Raw genomic sequence first — 22,143 nt, 5'->3', positions numbered from 1 at the left:
CCCCTCAGCTGTCTCTCACCAGCTTGGGCCTGAAGGCTTGTTTCAGTCCTGCATCAAGATGTGGAAAACTACGTCGCCAGCTGTGCTGGACGAGGGGCTGCGGTGCTGTCCGGCGGCCGGCACAGCAGCGTGCGGCCGCCAGGGGTCGCCAGAGGCCTCGGCTCGTGCGTTCGGGCTCCTCCGCCCGCCGACGCCGCGCCCGAGCTAGCCAGAGAGAGCGGAGCCAGAGCGCTGCGGGCTCACAAAGCGGCCGGACGCGCGGCGGCGGGTGGCAGGAGCGCAGGGGAGCAAGCGGCACGTCAGCTTTCTCCTTCTCGGCGCCACAGGAACTCAAGGAACTCGGACGCGGGGATCCGGGCTGGCCCCCAAGGTATGTACCCGCGGAACCCCGCGCCCCAACTTGACGTAGTTGGGACCTCCCCGCGACCACCGCGGGGCTGACAGGGTCGGGCCTGGGGCTATCTCCGCGCACCCCTCTTGCGGAGGCGGCGTGGTGGGCGAGGCGAGACCCCCCTCCGCCGCGGGTATCCCACACTCAGCCCCGTTCTGCTTGCGTCTGGACTGCTGCTTGGAGCCCTGTGCTCCGGCTTCCTACCCCGGTGCTCCGGGCGCAGTGTGTGGGAGCGCGGCTTGCGGATCCAGGGCTCTCCGTTTTTGGGGAGGGGTACTGAAGCCCCCATCCGAGAGTAACGCCCTCTGGGGCATCCGGAGTATAGGTGACAGGGGTCCTCTGTAGTTTGATAGCAGCCCCTAATTTGTGACGCAGCCTCTTTGTAACTGAGCCTCTTACTCCCATCCCCCATTCGTGAGAGGGGTCCCTAGGTCCCTAGGTCGGCGACAGGAGCCCCAGGTGTGCGAGGGATGACTCGGTCCCCACCATGAGATTCTCCTCCCCTATAGCTGGGGCCGGTGGCGGAGGCGCTCACCCGGCGCTGCTCCGCGAGGGGCTCGCCATCGCACTGTCCCCCCCGGCTCACCGCCCTGCGTACCCCCTGCCTGCCCCGCAGATGCCAGCGATCGCCGTGCTCGCGGCGGCCGCCGCGGCGTGGTGCTTCCTGCAGGTGGAGAGCCGGCACCTGGAAGCGCTCGCCGGAGCCGCGGAGCCCAACAACGGCAATTTCCTAGACAATGACCAGTGGCTGAGCACCGTCTCCCAGTACGACCGGGACAAGTACTGGAACCGCTTTCGAGACGTGAGTACCGCCGCCGCCCGGGCCTGCGGGCAGGCGAGCCTCTGAAGAGGGGCCTTTGAAGCAGGGCGGGGAGTGGACTGGTGCAGACCGCTCAGGGCAGCTTGTTGGTTCCGGGTTCCTGGCTGCGTCTTGCCTGAGAAGAACTTTAAAGAGAACTTTGAAGGCTTGATGCTCTGTGCCTGTTACCTGCGGTCTTAGGTGTGTGTAGGACTGGGGGAGGTGACTGCACCACACATGGTATGAACAGCAGCTGCTGTGGAGGGAGGCTCCTTACGCTTTTGAGTTTTCCAATTGGTGGTGGTTGACTTTGCCAAGCCCCCTAAAGAACCTCCCTGGGGCAGCAGTGATTTGGACTATCTCTAGGGTATGCCAGAAAAATCTCTGCTGTAGAGGTTAGGTTTATTAGGGAACCAGGTATTATAGGAGGTTTGGAGGGTCATGGCAATGGGCCTGATAAAATGATGGGAGAAGGGAGTGTGGTGGGTTTGACTTTTGGCGTCTTTAGAGGAAGGGAAAAAGAGGCAGCTCATGCAGTTAGATCCGAACGCTGAAGAGAAGCCCAGTGGCAGAAGTTTGCTCCTTTTGGGAGCCCCGGCAGGGGAGAAAGCTATTCCTGGGCACCCAGAGGCACATCTTCTACCTGTTTCTGCTCCAAAGCTGTATGCTACTGCCCAGATATGCCCAACAGGATGTCGGGCAAGACGAACCTGGCGCAGTGTTTCCAGCAAGATGGCATCCCCTCTGTGCTGTGAGAGCTGCTGCCAGTTCTTTCACAGGCTGCCCCCAGTGGCTGGGGCCAGGTGCCTCTAGGGGAGTAGGAAGGAAGTTTTGTGATACTTAACACTAGGAATTCCTGCCATTGAGAGAGACCAGTACCGTTGAGGCCCTGTTCTTGTCACAGGGCTCTTGGAGGTGGGAGATGTGTGACAGTCACCTCCTTAAGTCAGCCTCATTCCAGGTATCTCCAGCCATTGTAGAAGGAAAGTCTGAGGATTTTAATGAATCTAGATGTTTTCTTGTACTTTATAAAGAGCATCTCTTCAGGTCCCACTCCAGAGGAGCAGGTGCAACCATAGCCTTGGGTGGGGATTTACTTCTGTCTCCTCTCTGTTTCTTTCCCCTGTCCTTCTAGTTGGCTGTGGGCTGTTTCTCTTTGAAAGGGGTTTTCAGATACTTTCATTGAGCCTCTATAGTTATTGGAGGAGTGTCTTAATTTTGCAGCAGATATTCTCCTTGCCCTCCCCTGCCCTATATCTGACCTGCCCTGTTATAACCATCTTCAATCCCCTTTCTGATCAGCTCTGAGGAGCCCTGCACTGATTACCTTTGCTTATGACTGAAAAAAGATGTTCTAAAGAGGCTTCTATTCGTGGACTCACATAGAATAGAAGTCATTTTGCTTTTTTTGTTTATCATTACATTTTAGAGTTGAGGAACAAGGCAGATACTAGAGATAGGCGGATTTGGCCAGGTGTAGAGAAGGGGCCCCTTTGCCTACAGCTTGGTTCACATGGCAGCTGGGTCAAATTGAGAACAGCTGTGGTCTTGGGCCGTGCGGAAAGGTTTTCTGTGTTTTCGTGCCTGTTCAAGGGGTTCTAGCCTCAATGTACCATAATCATGAAATTATTCTTATTTCCCATCTTTAAATTTTAAAAATTGGGCTTTTCTTCATTTCTCATCTTTCTTGCAAATGGTGATTTTTTTTTTTTTTATCCTTGGGTCAGTATTTTCTAAACCTGACTGATCATGAAGCTTACTGGGATGCTTGTAAAATTACAGCACCCAGCCCCTTCCCCTGGGAATTATGATTCCACATTTCTGGGATAGGTACTGGAAATCTATATTTTAAACAAACATTCTAGGTAATTCTTATGATGTTTAAGAAATACCACCTTAAATATTGTAAAAGTGTCCAAAATGTAACAAAAAGAGAAAAGCTGCTCTGTTCAAATGTGCTACTTTTCTGTTCCTGGAGCAATTTTAGGTATGAAACTAATATTTTAAGCAATATCATTTCTTTTAAAATAATTTAACTCATTATATCACTAAAAACATCTAAAAATGTTTAAAAAATCCCAAAGATCTTCAATCATCAATCAGTTTATATGCTTCATGGGGTCTTCTGGTGCTAGCTGTGGCTCAGACATAGTTTAATGCCATTAACCTTTTTCAGGTGTTGAACAACTCAAACTAGATAATCTTTTAGGCCAAGTCCAAGTGTCTTCATTTGGGTAATTTACTTGGAATAACTGCAAAGCCTCAGTCCTCTGCGACCAGGGATTGAAAGGTTGCTTCGTATAGAAATCAGCTGTTCACTGGACAATGGACAAAGCCCCCACTAGTACAGTTGCTCAGCCAGCCTGATTGTTTTCATTGAGCCAGGCCTTGCTTGAGGTGGACAGAACTCAGCTTCTCTGCCATTGTTTTAGTTGTTTTGTCGAAGTCACTGATGACTTTGAAAGACTGCCCTGAGATTGTTGTTATGATGCTTATCAGTTCTTTTGCAGTTGGAAGAGAGATTTAGAAGTGATTTTTGAACTTGTGAAACTGAAAACTAGGGACTCCCTTTAGAAAGTTGATGATGCCTACTGGTGGTGTTATTGGGCTAACTTTGAAATAGAAATTATGGCAGGCTGTGTTTTCCATGTTCCCCTGCCTGTTGAGTGTGCTGTAACATTGCCAGAGATGACCTGATACCGTGGACTTAGCACTTTGAAGCGGTCCTCTTGCTCTAGGTACACAAATACTGGCTATCTCTTTTTTTCCGGAAGTAAAAATTTCAGAACTTCTCCATGTCTTGTTACCTGGAGTGATGGATCCAGAAGAAACATAAAATTCAGATGTTAGGAGATGTTTGCTCCTAAGATGTATTGGATTGGTCATTGTTCTTTTTTTTTTTTTAATTAATATAATTTTCCAATTACATAGCTCATCATTCTTTTTATAAAGATTAGTAATTGGGATGGTTGGGCCAGATGGAGACCCAGACTTTTGCACAAGTACATTATTAAGAAGGAGAAGATAAAGAAGGACAGATGTTTGTATTAAGTTGTACAATAATTTCCTACTTCAAACTGTCATGCGTTTAACTTTTCTGTGGTTTGAGGTTGAGGGGTCAAGATGCCATAGCCGTTTTCCTGATTTTTTTTTCTGAATCTTATTTGGCTTTCCATAACCATTCCTGTAAGGAAAATTTTCTCTGTTTATTCTTACATTCATTTGTACGTTCATTTATTCCAATAAATATTTGACTGTCTATCATGTGCTAGCGCAGTTGGCTATAAGGCTGAGCAAGATAAATAATGTGATCTCTTTACTCAGGTAACCTCTTGTCTCCTCGATGAAATTCTTATGCCATCACATGTTTCTTCCTTATTTATTCTGTTTTGTCTTTTTTAAAAAAATAAGTGTTTTTTTTTTCTTATAAAGTTCATATGTTCTAGTTATATAACACCTAACATTAATGAAGCACTTAGTGTGCCAGGTATTGTTTAAGGTACTTTACATATATTAATTGGCTTAATTCATAATAATCCTAGGAGAGAAATACAGTTATTCTCCCCAATTTACTGGGAGGTTGTCTCTTGCCCAGAGTTACAGAGCTGGGCTGTGGAGGAGCCTGGACTGGAACCAGGCAGTCCAATTTTATACGCTCCCTATGCACGGCAGCAGTCAAGCGTGGAGTGGATTTTGGGTGTGGGCCTCCACTGATATCACATTGCAGGTCTTTCCTGCTTTATGTCTGGTGGCAATCAATGAAGAACCTTAGGTTGAGACAAAGTAGAATGGGAAGCCAGTAGACACAGTTTATTGGAAGGGTCACATCAGGGCTTATGTTCTGCTAATAATTAGCGTCTCATTTAATTAAAATAATGTTGCTTACATCAAACATAACATTTTCTTTCTTTTGCACACATGAAATTAGCCCTGACATTTAATTCCAGGATAATTACCTTTAGCAGGCCCAAAGAATCAGAAGTGTTGCCTTGCCTGACATTTATTTCACTACGAGTGACCTGAGTTTGTAATTCTAATGAGACTACAAGGACCAGCCCACATTCTTTTTCCTTCTGGTGCACATTCTGTGGGATTTGGTGGTCTCTGTAGCAGAACTGGAGTGTCAGTGAGCATCTGATCTACTCATTTGATCTTAACAGCTCAGCTATAATGAGTTTCAAGGGCAAGTGGGGCTTATTGATAGAATAGTGGCTGGCTCAGATGGGGGGGTTGGTGACAAGAGATGTGGTATGGCTTAGTGGATCAGTCATTAATCTGTCACCACAGAAACTCGGTTTGTAATAGAGAGTAGCAGAAAATCATTTTGATTAAACAGGTTCAAGGAGACTTAAATGAGTTTGTGATCCTGGCTCTCTTTAATGAACCCACTCTCTTAAATCCCCTGTTTGAGGTGACCACTGATAGAAATAATTATTTCACAGGAATCATTATAAAAGGACAGTTTGAAAGTTGGTAGGCCTAAGACCATTTTTGAGTTTTCGGTCCTTACCTTCAGTTTGCCCTTGCCAGGGAAAACCTAGTTCTTGACTGGCAAGGACGGCAGAGCGTCTTGTCCCAGCTGACCTTCCCAGGCTGAGTTCCCCTGCTTCTCCTGGTCCTCCTCAAACACTGGCCCCACAGTACTTCAGCTGAATTAGGTTGCTGAGAGGATGTACACTCCCCTATATGTTGATAAGATTATTTTCAAAGGCAAGAAGCGATCCTAAATGGATCATTGCACCTGTAATACTCCCCTAGAGGAGGGGGACCTAATCGTTAGCTCAACTATTTTATCTTGCTAGAGGAGACAAAGTAATGCTAGTAATTGAATATTTTATAATAAGGCATTTCTTATTCATTTACTCAATATATTTGAAACCAAATACTCAAAGCTCTTGAGGCTGAGTCACGTCACAGTCAAGGGCCCACTTTTAACCAGAGTTCACATTCCAGTCTTGCCAGTTTCCTCATCCGTAAAACTGGAGTGATGCTACCTACTTTGTGGGGTTTTGAGGAGGACTGAGTGAGCTCATCAAAGTAGATGCTCATGGTCTTTCAGTGGCTGGCATTCCTGTTATTATAATTTGCTTCTGAGATTCAACTTCTCTTAACTTCTGCTCCGTGAGCGTGGGTGGGTTGTTGGCACACAGCTGAAGACATTGCTTTCTGTCTCATGTCTTAGAGAAATGTTGGGGAAACTTGCTATCCTTGAGCTTATTTTCACGCCATTCTTTGCCAGTCTGGGAGGCCATGTGAGGTTCCATATGGTCCAGTCTATCATTTTCCAGTTGCAGCTCCTGGCACAGAAATCTTTCTCTTCATATTTCACATTATCACTGGACCTCTCCTGAAACTGGCAACTCCCATTATGAATTTTGAGAGGTGGTTTGTGCCCAGCTGTGCCTAAAACCCTAGTTATGTGAAGAACTCCCCAGGGAGCCCTGTTATGTTGACTAAGCCCTAACTGGCTTCACTTTTAATGCTAAGCTCTGATCCAGGTGCCTCCAGCCCACCTCAAAAGGTAAAAACTTCATCTTGTCCCACAGAGTGGTCCCAGGCTGTCTTTTCTGCTTCACTGTTCATGGGGTCTAGCAAATGTTTTTTGTTGGCTTTAGAATCAATAGAAAAGTACTTAGGAAGACTGGCCAGGCCTTTGTTCCTTCTATCACAGGCCCAGCTCCTCAGTTCCAGATCATTACAAGCCATTAGAGGACCTATAATTCACTGCAGGTTAGCCATGGTTCAGGAAAATTCAAACACCAAGAGGTAGTTAACACAGGTCATGATGGTTTGTTGATACAGAAATGTTCCCCATAGGCCAGCTGTGTGCCAGGCCTTGGTGGTGGTGGAGAAGACAGGTGAGGTTTCTATCCTCCTGATGTTTAGGCTCTACGGTGGCAGACAGATAAACAATCACGAGTAATCATTCAGAAAAGTGCTATAAGGTAGAGGTACAAATGTTCAAAGAATGGGAAGGGAAGGGGCTAATGAATGTTTTTGGTCCAGGAATGGCTCCCTGGGAAAGACATTGCAGCTGAGCTATGTCGGATGACAGGAGTGAACCAGGCGAGGAGAGGAGGCACTTGTCTTCTAGGCAGTGAGTGCAAAGTGCTGGTCCAAACATCTCAAAGTGGGAAAGACCTCTGCCAGTTTATTTAAGAACATGGTTTGCACATTTTCAGTTTAACACACGTTTTGGGGGCAGCGAAATGAGTCACCTGCGACAAGTGAGGTATACAGATAGGGTATGTTCTTACGTGGAAGGATGGCCTGTTCTTTTGTCTTCCCTCTTTGTGTCTCTGTGTGGTCTTCTGTAGCCATCTTTGTTGTGTAAATATTGCTTGCCGTGAGTTCCTCTTTCAAAAAAAATACTTCCTACCCCTCTAGTGTTTGTGGCCCATGAGTTTCTCCTTTCCTCTGTGGTCAAGTGTCCTGGGCTGCAGAGCTCCTACAAGTCCCATTGCTGTTTGGAAATAAGGGTACCATAGAATTTCTTGGATAAAGTAATGATATGTGAAGTTTATCTTTCAAAAATGAAACTGGTATACATGAGCTGCTCCTTGCTCTCCTCCCCATGCCTGTTTCCCCACTACCATTGCTGATACCAGGCTTGGAAGCTAAAGATGAAAACCAGGATTTCCACCTTCAAGGGTCACAGTTTAGGGGGAGAGACAACATGCATTCAGTTCCTTCGGTACCATGTCAGATTGCTGAATAGTATGTGACATTTCATGGGTCCTGGGTCTGGGTCCTCCCAACTTTACTTTGACAGATACTAGGATAATGCTCTTTTTGGGAGGGAGGAGGAAAGGTGCATTCACAAACTCGTGATGTGAATTATTGGAGATTCTACTGGAGGGATAACGCTAATGTCCAAATTAACTTGATTGGGTTGCTTTTCTTATGATACTATAGGTCAGATAGGTCCCTCAGATGATGCTCTCCCTTGATCCTTTAAAAAGGACTTTTCTTTGGCCCAGTGGGGAAGGGAGGAAGGAAGGACATATTATACAAGTATTTGTTATAATTTGCAAACTCTTCCTGTGTGATCTGTGACACGTCACACTACAGAGGGCACTGCCAACATTCCTCAGTATAATTATGTGGAGGGTGAGCAGACATTTATGTGAAGTCCGTTGGTGCCTGTGATTGGAATAGGGAAGCAGAACTTACTGCAGGTGTTCCAGGCAATCTTCGCTCACCGATAAAACACACAGATAAAACACAGAGAAAACAAATATGCTGAGAGCAGAAGCCTCCACTTTTCTATTTCTGCTCTACCTTTTCTGTTCCACTATGTAGATGGAATCACTCTTAATTCAGTTCTGACAGTGGCTAGGCCAAATTGAGATGACTGGCCATGGCCAAGGCAAAAAGGGAAGATGTGCAGAGCGAGGTGTTAGAGTAATGGTTCTCAGACTTACGTCTTTATAATCTTGAAAAATCACTGTTGGGGCTTGTTTAAATGTGGATTTCAGCCTCCTAGTACCAAGCATAATCTTCAATAGGTCAAGAGTGGCACCTAGGAACCTGTATAAGTCCAGGTAATTCTGACACAGGTAGTTCTCAGATTGTATTTTCAGAAAAATCCTGGAAAATTATTATTCATCCCAAATAGCCAACACCATTAGCTCCAATGAGAAATAAAATTTTAGATAAAATGAACATTTTGTCTTGCAGTAAATTATCATGAGTGCATTATTTCTTTCCTTGTGCCAACAAGGCTACCATTGCCATCAGAAGAAAGGAAGTTCTTGCTTTCTAGTGTCTGTATCTGCATGGGTCTCGGCAGCAGCCATTATCATGAGGTTCTCCTGGAGTAGAAGAACATTTGGTTCTTGCTCGGCTTCTAGGGCATTAAGAGACGCTTGTGCACGTGAGCAGAGTGGAACTGATATGGGACATTCTACGTGACAAAGTCCTAGGAGATCATCTCAACAACTATTCCTGTCTCCAAAGGGGCCAACACTGGTCTGACTTCTCTAGCTGAACTGACATGCTTTGTGCACAGATGAACTGAAGGAAATTGACTCTGATGCTGGCTTTAGTTTGTAGAGAAGTGAGTATTGAAGCCTAAGTAATGCTAAAAGCCTGAAGTAGATGAGGAATGGTACATGTAATAAAGAATGTTTACTTTCATAGGAGGATTCCCTTGGGTGTGGAGGTGACAGATGGAAGCACAGATAAGGTCTGAGGGATAAGGGCTGGATATGAACAGATTTATATGGCTATGCGATTTTTCCATACCCCATTGTTAAGGGATAATGGGATATTTCCATATTTTTCTATGTTCATTGGACATGCTGGTTCCTTTGTGAGTTTGGTGGACTTGGTTCGTTGGTGTCCAGCACTTTTATTTGGCCAAGGCATCACTTCCATCTGAGCCAGCTAGCGCTGCCATGACTCTGGACCTGGTCTGTGACCTTTGACTAGCCATCTTGAATAAGGCCTTTGTCACCTTCAATGAGTGAGAGAATAAAATTGCTGTCCATGGTGAAGATAAAAGCATGCTGTTTTTACTGGTGTTAGATAAATTGTGTGATTTTTATATAACCGGATTGGTGGTTTAAAACTTTTTCCTCAGAAAGATGTATGTGTTTTCAAAAATATATTTTTTCTTTCTATGGTCATTCTGGACCTAGATCCTTGCCATACTAGTATCCAGATCCTGGTACACAGGTTGGTTATGTTTGTTTGTTCAAGTATTCACACATTGATACTGCAGATACTTATTGGCTAGGCTACTATGTACCGGGTACTGTGCTGGCCATTTCGGAGGCAGCAGGGAGAAAAACAAACCTGTTTCCTGTCCTCTGGAGTCTTCTTGTCTGAGACAAAGTGAAGGAGAAGGGGTGTTTGTTGGTCAGGGACCTGTTGAGGGTTACTTTGCAAAGGAAAAGGCCTGATCTACAAAAGAACCAGAGCAGTCCTTGCAAGCTGGACAGCCAGAGACACTGTGACCTGAGCCATGTCTCTGTGGGAAAGTTGCATGAGCATTCATCTCTGAATCTGTCTGGAGGTCAAGCCACTTCAGCTTACCTCTACTCTTACTGATGTACATGGGTGGCCTTGGCTATTATGATGGAGTTTAGAGACCCAGACACTGCCAACAGGAGGGTGCTGGTCTGTACAATTGAGATAGGACTTGATGCGTATGAATGCTGAAATGTGGTGAGTTTAGCCTTGTCAGGGCTCTAGGTCAAGGCTTGTACCAAGTGGATAGATAATCAGAAAAGATTCCCTGTCTTCAGCAGCCCTGGGTTGGTGGGGAGTACGTTTTGTTGGAGTAGAACATTCATAGAGCAAAGGGTACCAATCATTAAGGGACCCTTGGTGCACTTTCGCAAAGTAAACACACCCATATAGCCAGCAAGCAGACCAAGACAGAATATTATCAGCATTTGAGAAGTCTGTTCTGTGCCCCTTGCAGTCACTACCTGTCCCCCTCCCAGGTGAAAACTCCCCTGACTTCTACCACTATAGATTACTTTTGCCGCCTTTGTACTTTTATAATGGAATCATAAGGATTTTTTGTTTGCGTTTTTGGTCTGGCTTCTTTTGTTCAATATCAAATTTGCGATACATTGTTATGTTTGGCTGTAGTTTGCTCATGTTCATTGCTGTGTGACTATGCCACAATGTATTTACTTGTTCTATTATTGAAGGACATTTGAGTAGTTTCTTGGTTTTGGCTATTACGTAATGGCACTTCTTAGGCATGTCTCTTGGTGAATCTATGTATGCATTTTTCTGTATGCATTTTTCTGGTGCACACCTACATGTAGAATTAATTGGTCATAAGATGGGCGAATGTTCAGCTTTCAGAGATGTGACTGGTTTTCCCATGTGGTTGTGCCAATTACTGTCTCACCACAAGTGTATGAAAGTTCACTGGGAACAACATTTTTGTTTTACTGATTGAGGGGAAAAAACCCTACAGTCTCATTTGTACATTCAATTCAACAAAATATATTAATTGAGCACCTGTTACATAACAGGCACTTGCCTACTCTTATGGAGCCTATGTTCTAGTTGGGGGAGAAAAATAATATTGAGATTAAGATAAAACTGTGATAAGTTCTATAGACAAAGGTAAACTAGAGTAATTCAGTGGCGGGGAAAGGATAGTCTTTACAGTAAGTGGTGTTTGGAAAATTGGGTATTCACATGCAAAAGGATGAAATTGGACCCCTTCTTACACCACTAACAAAATTAACTTGAAATGGATTAAGGACTTAAATGTAAAACCTGAAACCATAAAACTCCTAGAAGAAAACATATGGCAAAAGCTTTTGACATTGGTCTTGGCAATGATTTTTTAGATATGACACCAAAAGCACAAGCAACAAAAGCAAAAATAAATGAATGGGGCTATATAAAACCAAAAAGCTTCCACATAGCAAAGAAAACCATCAACAAAATGAGAAGGTAACTTACAGAATGGGAGAAAATATTGGCAAACCATGTATCTGATAGAGTTATTAACCAAAATATAGAAACAACTAATACAACTGAACAGCAGAAATAACCTGATTTAAAAATGGGCAAAGGACCTGGATAGACATTTTTCTTAAAAAGATATACACATGACCAACAAGTACATGAAAAGATGCTCAGCATCACTAATTATCAGGAATATGGATATCGAAACCATAAGATGTCACCTCCCACTTGTTAGAATGGCTGTTATCAAAAAGACAGGAAATAAATGCTGGCAAGGACATGAAGGAAAGGGAACCCTTGTGCACTGCTGGTGGGAATGTAAATTGGTACAGCCACTAGGAAAACAGCATGGAGGGTTCTCAAGAAATTAAAAATCAAACTACCATATGATCTAGCAATCCCACGTCTGGGTATATATCCAAAGGAAATAATCACTATCTCAAAGAGATAGCTGCATCCCAGGTTTCTTGCAGCATTATTCACAGTAGCCAAGACTTGGAAACAACCTAAATGTCCTTTGTTAGATGAATGGATAAAGAAAATGGAATATTATTTAGCCGTAAAAAGGAGGAAACCCTGCCGTTTGCAACAATATGGATAGATCTTGAGAGCCTTATGCTAAGTGAAATAAGTTAGACAGAGAAAGACAAATATTGTATAATTTCACTTATATAGGGAATCTATAAAAGCTGGATTCATAGAAAAAGAGAGTGGATCAGTGTTTGCTGGGGAGATGTGGGGGTGGTTTGGGGGAAATCAGGATGTGTTAATCAAAAAGTACAAACTTCTATTTATAAGATGAATAAATTCTGAGGATCTGATGTACAGCATGGTGACAATACTGTATTTTATACTTGAAAGTTGCTAAGAAACTAGATCTTAAATGTTCTTGCCATAAGAACAAAAACAACATGGCAATTATGTGTGGGGAAGGATGTGTTAACCTTACTTTGGTAATCATTTCGCATTATGTACATGTATTAAACCATCACATTGTACACTTTAAACTAATACAATGTTATATGTCAATTATATCTCAATAAAGCCGGGAAAAAATACCAGGATAAAGAGAATATGGAGGGGATGTATTTATGCCCTGGCTATCGATTTATCATTTTTCTTTTGACTTTAAATTATTCTTTCACAAATTTAAAGAAATAGACAGTTTAAACCAATGTTACTCCAATAAACTTAATTAAAAAAATAGACAATTTAAAAAGAGAATTTAGAAGATACATAAATAAATCATATCCCTTCCATGTGCAGTCACTGTTAATATTTTTTTTGGAGTCTATTTGCTTCCAGAAGACTTTTTAATGCCAAAGTTTTTATTTTCATGGTTGCCATCATGCTGTTGATATGATTTGATGTTCTCTCTCTCCTTTTTTTAATTTAATGACAGAGCGTAAACATTTTAGTATAATATAATGCTTTTCTTTGTAAATGACATTTTAATGGCGTATATTAGTCCAGTGAATGTATATGCTACTATATACAAAACCGAAATATCTGTCAATAGACAGGTGGTTGTTTCCATTTTTTCCTTATTCTAAATAATTACAAATGTTTTGGGCACATGAGCCTTTCTATAGTTAGAATTATTTGTTTACGATATATTCCCAGAAGGAGAAATGCATGGTGTACTGACATGTGCATTTTAAACCATTGATATATGTTACCACATCGTACTGACCCTACCCCCAGAATTATAGAGTGTATGTCTTACTGCACCCTTGCCAGCATTGGCTAGTAGGGACTTTTTGGTAAAGAAGAAAAATGTGATAGAAACATAGCATGCCAAGTAATGTGCAACTACTGAATCTACACAAGTGAGATGATGCGTGCAGGAGTCCTGACTGGGAGATGTGTTTCCCTGATCCGTCTTGAGTCTGTCAGGGAATTGGGTGTGAGAGAGACCCACAGCTCACCCAGAGTTAGGGAGCAGAAGCTGGTGCCCTTTCTCACATTTGTATCTGGCCTTGTGAATGCATTGCAGAGCCTGTTTTCTGAAGAGCCCTTTGAACTCGATGTGGAGATGTTAATGAATCCCAGGCTCATTCATAATTAGGAACAGGAGCAGGTGCTCCAAGCCAGATTCCAAGTCAGATTGCAAGTCAGATTGCTACTGATGGTTCCCCTGCAACTGCACAACGTATAGATTCTTTAATGCCCTTGTGAGAGGAGATCGTTAAAAACCAGCTCCATCCACACCATGGCCGTAAAGTGGTTCCTCCTGTCGAATACAGATAAGGCCTGGGCCCACATCTCAGTCCTCATTTGCGTTCAAGACATCTGCCTGATTTTCATTGCCCCATGGTTCCTCCCACCGCCCTCACTGTAGGCCTGTCTGATGCGCTCACCTCAGAGTAGGCAGGGAGAAGGGTTTTCCCTGGCTGCTGTTTCAGCATTGTGAGCAACGTGGAAAACACAACAGGTCTCTGGGTCTGTCAGCAATCTGGGAGCTCTCTACAGGCCTAGAGCAGTGATTCTCAACTAGGGAAGGCCTTGCCCACAGGGGACATCGGCAACGTCTAGAGACATTTTTGGTTGCCACAGCTGGGGAGTGAGGGTAGGGTTGCTACTGGCATCTAGCGAGTAGAGGCCAGGGGATGTGGCTAAACATCCTGCCAGGCACAGGACAGCCCTCCTTCCCTCCCACAAATGGCAATAGTGCCAGTGTTGAGAAATGCTGGCCTGGGGATATGGTTGCTTCTTTTATGATTATTATTTTTTTAGTGCAAGGTGTAGTCCAGGTGGATGAAATTGAGAGTGAGGGGCATATGATGAACCATTCTTTCATTCATTTAAGAAATAAATATATCGGCTACTGTCCTAGACTCTGGGACACAGCCATAAAGAAAATTCTCTGCTCTCATAGAGCTCATATTCTAGGGCGTAAGTTCCTCTTGTTCCAGATATTTGACTTTTCCAGGACCAAAACAAAGGAGGATCAATCAAGTAACTACGTTATTATTATATTTTGTATCTACAGGAAATCTGAGGCATTATTGCAGCCAATCACATATAATAAAAACCATGTAATTTTTATTATTTTTGCCAAGACAAACAGCCACAGGGAGTTTTTGTGTGAGATGTTGTGTATTTACCTGCGAGTCTCAGTAAATTGGCTGCGCTTTGATTTTGTTTCCCTGAGGAGTGGGAAAATGCAACATAAAAATATTTCTGTTCCCCAAAGAAATGACGGTCTCCAGATGGCTGGGCAGGTTACTCTCTCTTGAATCTTGTTTCCCTGCACATCTCGAGTAGGAGCTGTTATTTCCAGCAAGGTGATCCTTGCTCATGACTCACTTCTTGTTCATACACTGCACAGCAAGTTTTAATGATCCACTCCTCTGAATTCTGTATCAGTGACAGCCAGTGCCACACAACTCTGTTTTGGGAAACATATTCCTTATACTGAGTTCTTGTTTTGTCTGTTGGAGACACACTTGGGTTGTAAACTCCTGCATTCTGGGACCTTAGCTCATGAATTCTGGCCTCTTCGAGGCTACCAGATCTTTAGTACATATCAGAGATGTTCTGAGAGCCTTTTCTCTTGCCCTAGGAAAGGAAAGAGGACACAGTCCAAAAGAAAGTGAGCAAGTCCACTCAGCCTCCCGTAGGATATTTGGTGAAACATTTACTTTGGTTTGAGTAGTCTGTGAGTCCACACTGAGTCCATGGTAGTGGGCATGGGGATAGTAATGTCTCTCATCTAGTTGGATGTTTCTCTCTCTAGCTTCCGTTCATGGATCTGAAGACTTTGTTTGGAATTACAGGTTGTACCATGCACCCTGCCCCATGGAAACACCCTTGGGCATCGCCACTGTGTCCCTTTACCCTTAAGACCACCCTTCTTTTTCTCCTTTATTCTGCACTCTCCTCAAGCTCCACCAATTCCTTCTCTAATGACCATCATGGGCTCCTGTCTCTGCCCTGTCTGCTCTCACTCCTGGGGAAGGTTGGATGTCTTAGGTGATGGCAGGAGTGTGGAGACAAGGTCTTCTTTTTGGTCTGCTCTGAAGGATCTTTCCACTTGGAAGATAACTTCCGCCAGCAGAACTCCTGTGTAATGCCAAGCTAAACATGTATCTTTCTCTTTTCTAGCCTTGAGTTACATCAAAAAGCCCACCGTCTTAGGCATACTTTAGGGTAGCGGAGGAAAGAGAAGAAATCCATATTGCCACACCTCTGCTCCCCTTTCCACAACTCTTTGGATCTCGTCCTTTGTCCTCTCTTTGTGACGTTTCTATAGACCTGGAGCTGACTTTGCTACCGTGTTACTGGTTATCTAACGTGACACTTGACACCTATATGAATCTTCTGCAGTAAGTTTTTAGATACTTTTATTTGGTCATAGTTTTTAAGGCACATACTCTTCTCCACTCTCCTCCTCTCCACATAGAATTAGTATTTATGCGAGATGTTTTCATAATACAGAAAACTGACCTGCAGAGTAGCCAGGGCTCTGTAGAGGTAATAAAGATGTTGTTACATAGGCAAGAAACTGTTTGTGTCATGTGGACAAGGGGAGCAGGTAAGAATTACATTCCTACCATTATTTTGGTCAAGTAAATTTTGAGTTTAAGAAAGATTAGATCATCTTAATTATTGAATACCTGTGTGCTAGGTGTGGTGCCAGGCCTAGAAGTGTGGAAATTCAAGGCCAAATCTTAGTGAATAAACAGTCGTAACGTGGCAATGTAGGTTAATGCAGGGGAGCACAGGATGCTGTGAGGACCCCAGGGAGGATCATCGCATCCCGTTGGAGATGTCAGGGAGGCTGGCAGGGAGAAGAACACCTGCTCAGAGTATGCTGTGCCTTTTGGGAGAATCAGATAAAGGGGGCCCCACAGAGCCAAGGCTTTGTTTAAAGTCCCATGCACAGATGCACAGTCAAGCAGCCAAAGGATTTCCCAAGGAAGTCCAGTTTTTCCTTCGATCTTTCAAAGCATGTTAGAGAAGACCCAATTCATAACCCACAGTTACAGTTCTCGAAGGCTATGTTCTCCTTATTCTTTTGGTCTCTGTGTTGCTCAGGAGTCCTTTATAGGACAACCCGTAAAATTCTTCTTCTCTTCCTACCTCTTCTTCCAGCCATTTCTTATGTAGTTTGATTTCCTTTCTCCTGGCTAAAGACCTCCCACTTTCTTCTGGCTCCTTAGGTGCTTTCCTACCGTCCTAACTTCTATGCTGGAAAAAGACAAAATTGTCCTTTAGAGGGCAGAGGGTGGGTAACATGGAATGGGAGGTTGGGGAACCTCTACATGTTGATGACTCTGCTTCCTGTCATGCCTGTGGTCCCCACTTTGGCTATTCGGTGTACACCCCTCTCCGTGGTGGTAGCTGAGCTCTAACTTACTTCTGTTGGACACAGTTTTCGGATATCCTAATTGTCTCTCTCTCCCTGTAGGGTGTACTCTTTGTGCAGAGAAAAATGACTATATCTCTAAAAGAAGCAGGAAGGCCATGTAATAGGATTCATGTACTGTGCTTGGTAGAGTTGATTAGAATTGATTGTCTTGGGGGCAATGTTGATGGCTTTTTGAGAATTATTTTAGAAATGTGTGTGTGTTTTAAGGAGAGCAAATGTGAACAGCTGCAGCTTTCTGAGACCAGTCATGAACATATGTTCCTGTTTACCAAACATGTATGGGCAACCAGCGTATTGAGGAGTTTCAATTTGGGAAATAAACATGAGTCATTTTTATTTATTTTTAATTGCTACTTTCTCTTAATAACATTTTGGGCAGATTCCATAGTTTTTCATCAATTTTAGCTTTAAAACTAAGTCCAGTTGAGTTTAAAATTTCCATCTCATATTAGATTTGGAGTTTTCTCTTCCTCTTTGCCCTCATAGTCTAGGCTTGTGTCTTGAAGAGGGGCGTGGTGCTGAATATATAACTGATTATTTAACCCTCTTCCTTCTAGGGTTCTCATCAGAATGGGCTCTCTGGAGCTTCAGGCACAGGACCTGATTACTATATAATTCTTTGATGTTAATTCTTTGGTGGTTTGACTCCAGATGAACCTCTTGCATCTGATCCCTTTTATCAGTAAGGATAGTCTAGGTTATTATGTGGTAACAACCCTAGAAATCATGTTTGGCCTAAAACAATAAAGGCTTGTTTCTCTCTCATGCTGCATCTCTCTCAGGGATTGGTAGGGGCTCTGATCTTGTCCCCAGGGAGACAGGGTGTTGAAGACTACGTCTCCGTGTATTCACAGTCACTGTGGCAGGAGGAAGAGTGTGCGGCAGGGTCTTCTTGCCTTAGCAACTCACTACATCTTCTTCAATGGACACCATTTTTTTTTGGAGCAAATCAAGTCACATGGCCAGACTCCACATCAATGGGGCAGTTAGGGTAATCCCACCTTGTACCTGAAAGGAGGAGAAGTCACATGACTAGCCAATGACATAACATCCCGAGAACATCCTCTCCTAGATGTTTGCCTGCCCCAAAGCCTCATGATAATAAGGTCCTCTCGCCTTTAGAGTGATCCCCGTGGAAGGATGCTCACAAGTGGCTCCAGCTGAGCTGCCTTCTATGTTCTTTTATTCCCTACACTCTCATCTTACTATCCTACTAAACAGAGATGCTTTCCCAGTACTGCCCTTTCTCCCCAGTTGGCCAGCCCTCTTGAATTCTCTTTCTGTTCAGTTGATCATAGGACAGATTAGCAAGCCCACTGCCTGAGAAGATTTCCAGTTGGAGAAACAAATATTTTTCTCTTGCAAGGCTAAGTGTTTAAGCCTTCTCCTATAATACCCTATTAATTGCACTTGAGAGGGAAATACACCTCACTGGGGAATCTGGTGAACATTACATGTTCCGGAAGGCTGATGGTCAGCTTCTCCCCTCTCTAGTCCTTTTCTCTTCTGGACCGGAGAGCAGGTGATGGCCATGTGGAATAATGGTGGGATCAGTTCCTCCCCCTTTGCAAAGCATTCAAGAATCATTCTTTGACATCTGCAAGCTTTTTGCCTGACACTTTTTTCTTTTTTCGATGGGGAGTGGGGGAGCAGATATATAGGAATATGGAGCCAAACTTTGGTCTCAGTCAAATGTGGAGGGGCGGCAACATGAGTCCCACTCAAATAACATACTTCTGATGTAAGGGGCCTCTCTGCTTGGCAACATAGTAGCTCATTGATAAATAGGAAATCTTAGTAATACATACTGATTTAAAAGTCCTCCAGACTTGCCACCTAGCTTAGGATAGTTACACTAGAACCTTTGCTGAATGCAGATTTCTTTATTCTGTTCTAATAAATTAGGGGTTTGAGAGAATATGCATTTAATTTCTTAAACATTTTATTGGGCCATTTAGTTTATGTTCCATATAAAGTAAAACCAGTGATTTTTTTCAAATCTGAATGTCCCTGATATACATGAGACTTGGATATGATTATTTTTTAATCCAGTAACTTCTTACTTCTTTGGGATACAGATGCCAGTCTTACCTCTTGGAGACTTTGAGTCTAGCCACAGGTGATCGGGTCTCAGGTCTTTGTGTTTGGTTTATCCGATCAGTTGGTGGATGACTCTAGCTCACTAATCTTTGCGCTAGAAAGGATAACAGCTGTTATTTATTAGACTTAGTATGTGCCAGGCGCTCTGAGATAGCCTGGCCACCACTTTGCTTTCCGTTCATCACAGCCCCTTCTATGCATGTGTGCGCCCACACACATGCTAAACTTCTGTACCTAGCTCTCCACACATGGCTCATTTCACCTCCAAGCTCTGCTGGAGACCTCCGAGGAACCTGAGGCCCTGCGTGGTTAAGAGGTTCGCCAAGTAGAAGAGCTAATTCGAAAAGAAAGGGAGCCTCAAATCTGGGTTGGATTCTAAACCTACATTCCTTAGCGTGCTGTGCTAATAATGGAAGTAACCCTCATTCTGTTACCTGGCGTGGCAGCCGGCAAGTTGATGGAAACTGGGATTTTTTTTTTTTCCAGCTTCGTTACATGAAGCCAGCGTCCCTCTTTCCAGAGTCACAAGGATATGCTGATATGGGCTTCTGTCAGTTTATTACAGCAGTTTTTAGCTTCAGGTGCTGTCTGAGTTGACATGTGGAGCTTAGCAAGGGACACTGCTGAGATGAAGCTACATTTTCCCCTTCAAGTGTGACCATTCCCTGGGGAGTTAGTGAGGCGGGAGAAGCATTGTCATGGTCCAGTAGATGTTGACCTACTCTTGTGCAGAGCTGCTCTTAGGGGTTGCTGGCAGGCTGACAGGTTTGTTTTCATAGCCTAGCCAGTGGGCTGCCTCCCCACTCCCCCTGCCAACTCCCGACCCCACCACCTTCCTTACCTGCAGGTTATACTGAGAAATGTTGCAGGAGCTGGAGACACGAGATGGCTGTCCGTAAACTCTGAGTGGTCTGAAAGTCTATTCCCAACCTTGAAGTTGGTGGGAAAGGTGTCTGAATTGTATCTCTCTACAAGCTTTCTGCACAGGGCCTTTCCAGTCCCATTTACAGAAATAAATTCATTATTAAAAAATTAATTACAAAATCTTATTTTTTGAGGAAATTAAAAAAAATAAACAGAAGGAAGAAAATAAGTACCTGCAATCTCATCAGCCAAAGACAGCTATATTGCTTTATGCCTTTATATACTTACCTATATACAATTTTAAGTGAAATAATGTAATGTATATGCCCTTTTCATTTTAAAATGCTACCTAAACAGCTTTCTGTGTCATGGTGATACTTGGACTGTATTTTTGAAGTATGCCATGACTCATTTTAATAAGCCTTTCTAGGCTGTTTGCTTATATTTGGTTTTCAGTTTTCCTATTAATACAATGTTGCAGTGAACATTTTTGGCAATTAAATCGTTTTTCATCCTTCTTATGTCTTTAAGATAATTTTTAGAGAAAGAATGGCTGGTTGTGAGAAGACAAGAATATGTGAAATCAAAACACTTTTGATAAGCCTTGTTGAACCACACAGCTACTGTCCCCCACTCAGTCTGAGAAGATGGTGTTTTGCATACCCAGGACATCTTTTAACACCTCTAGAAGAAGGTTAGGGCCTCTCCCTGAAGGATCCTAAGTCCTTCCATTGATCTATTCCTTCCACTTTATTAGCCCTCATGTTTCCTTTCTAAAATACTACTCACTTTTTTTTTTTGCGCATACTCACGATCCCAAATACTTTAAAAAGCACACAGTGAATGTGCTTGTTCCCACCTCTGTTCCTTTTCTGCCCTGTTCTGTCCCCTGCTTCTCTTTGCTACCTGCCACAAATAACCACTGTTACTAATTTCTAATATATCCTTCCCCAGATTTCATGTGCATTTACAAGCAAATAATTGTATCATTTATCTTCTCTCCTCCACTTTTTAAACCAAGGAGTCTATATACACTAATCTATATTTGTGTATACTGCCTTTTTAATGTAAAATATTTTGAAGATACTTTTTAAAATATTAAGACGTAGAGAAATCTTTCATTCTTTACTTTTAAGACATTTTACCTGATATATTTCCTAATAATTCATTTAAAATAATAAAATTATCAGACCCAAGAAATTTACCATTAATACAATAGTGTTATCCAGTCTACATTAAAATTTCTCCTTCTTTCTAAAAATATCATGTATAGCTTTTTCCATTTCAGGATCCAGTCAGATGTTGAATTTGGTTGTCATTTCATCTTTTGTCTAGAAAAGAGAAAAATACCTGTGCCTTTTTTGGGAGGGGGATCTTTTAGGATATACACAAATTCGAAGAATTGAGGCAAGTTGTTCTAGTGAATGTCCTAAAACCTCTATTTGTCTGATTGCTCCTTCATGATTGGATTCACATTAGACATTTTGGCAAGAAGACTACATGGGTGATGTTATGTACTTCCCAATTATCACGTAAAGCACCTAATGCCAAATTGTTTGACGGAGATGCTTAGTGTAACGACTTGGTTAAGATAGTGTCTGCCAGATTCCTCATTGCAGAGGTACACTGTGCCTTTTGTATTCAGTAAATAATCCATGGGGTGGAATGTTGAGACTATATCAAAATCTTGTTCTTAAAGACCTTTTACCCAATAATTTTAGCACCCATTGATGGTCCTTGCCTGTATCAGTGATTACACTGGTGTTTGGAAAGTGATGATTTTCCAATTTATTCTTTCTACACTTTTTAGCTAGTATTTTTTTTAGTAAAGAAGAGCTTCACCATTCTCTTACCTTTTTGCTAAAACTATGACACTGTGGACACATGAATTTTTAAAAATTCAGTGTGTTGTCATCATTAGCCCTCTTGATGCTCCTGTTGTTTCAAGTTGGACTGTGGGAATCCACTCAAACTTGCTCTTATGTCCTTATAGGCATTCTCTTGCTTTCTGACATAGAAGATATTCCAGGGTTACCTTGTATTTCTTCCTCCCTAATCCTGGAATCCGACGTTTATTCAAAGAGCCCTAGTTCCTTCAAATGAGAACTGGTAATTAGAAACCAAAATCTGGGTGCTGGATGTGGTTGTCATTCCTGAGACTTGTCGTTATTT

The 22,143-nt window shown here is 43.0% G+C and overlaps 1 protein-coding gene across 2 annotated transcripts in view; it reads left to right on the top strand.

The window, feature by feature from the left end:
* The first annotated feature begins 215 nt into the window (after positions 1-215).
* SPOCK1 (SPARC (osteonectin), cwcv and kazal like domains proteoglycan 1) overlaps positions 216-22,143 on the top strand; it is a 461,772-nt gene continuing 439,844 nt past the window's right edge. Inside the window, exons 1-2 of one of the 2 annotated variants that reach the window (XM_039836105.1) lie at positions 216-370; positions 1,008-1,193. In XM_039836105.1, the coding sequence (XP_039692039.1) occupies positions 1,008-1,193 (186 nt within the window). In that variant the 5' untranslated portion in view covers positions 216-370. Of the gene's footprint in view, positions 371-795; positions 1,194-22,143 lie in introns of those variants that run through there. The other variant, XM_039836104.1, reaches the window with a different exon arrangement.

This window comes from Pteropus medius, unplaced genomic scaffold, assembly GCF_902729225.1.
Source record: "Pteropus medius unplaced genomic scaffold, Ma_sr-lr_union100, whole genome shotgun sequence".
NCBI lineage: Eukaryota > Metazoa > Chordata > Mammalia > Chiroptera > Pteropodidae > Pteropus > Pteropus medius.
This window is presented reverse-complemented; position numbering and strand designations above follow the sequence as displayed.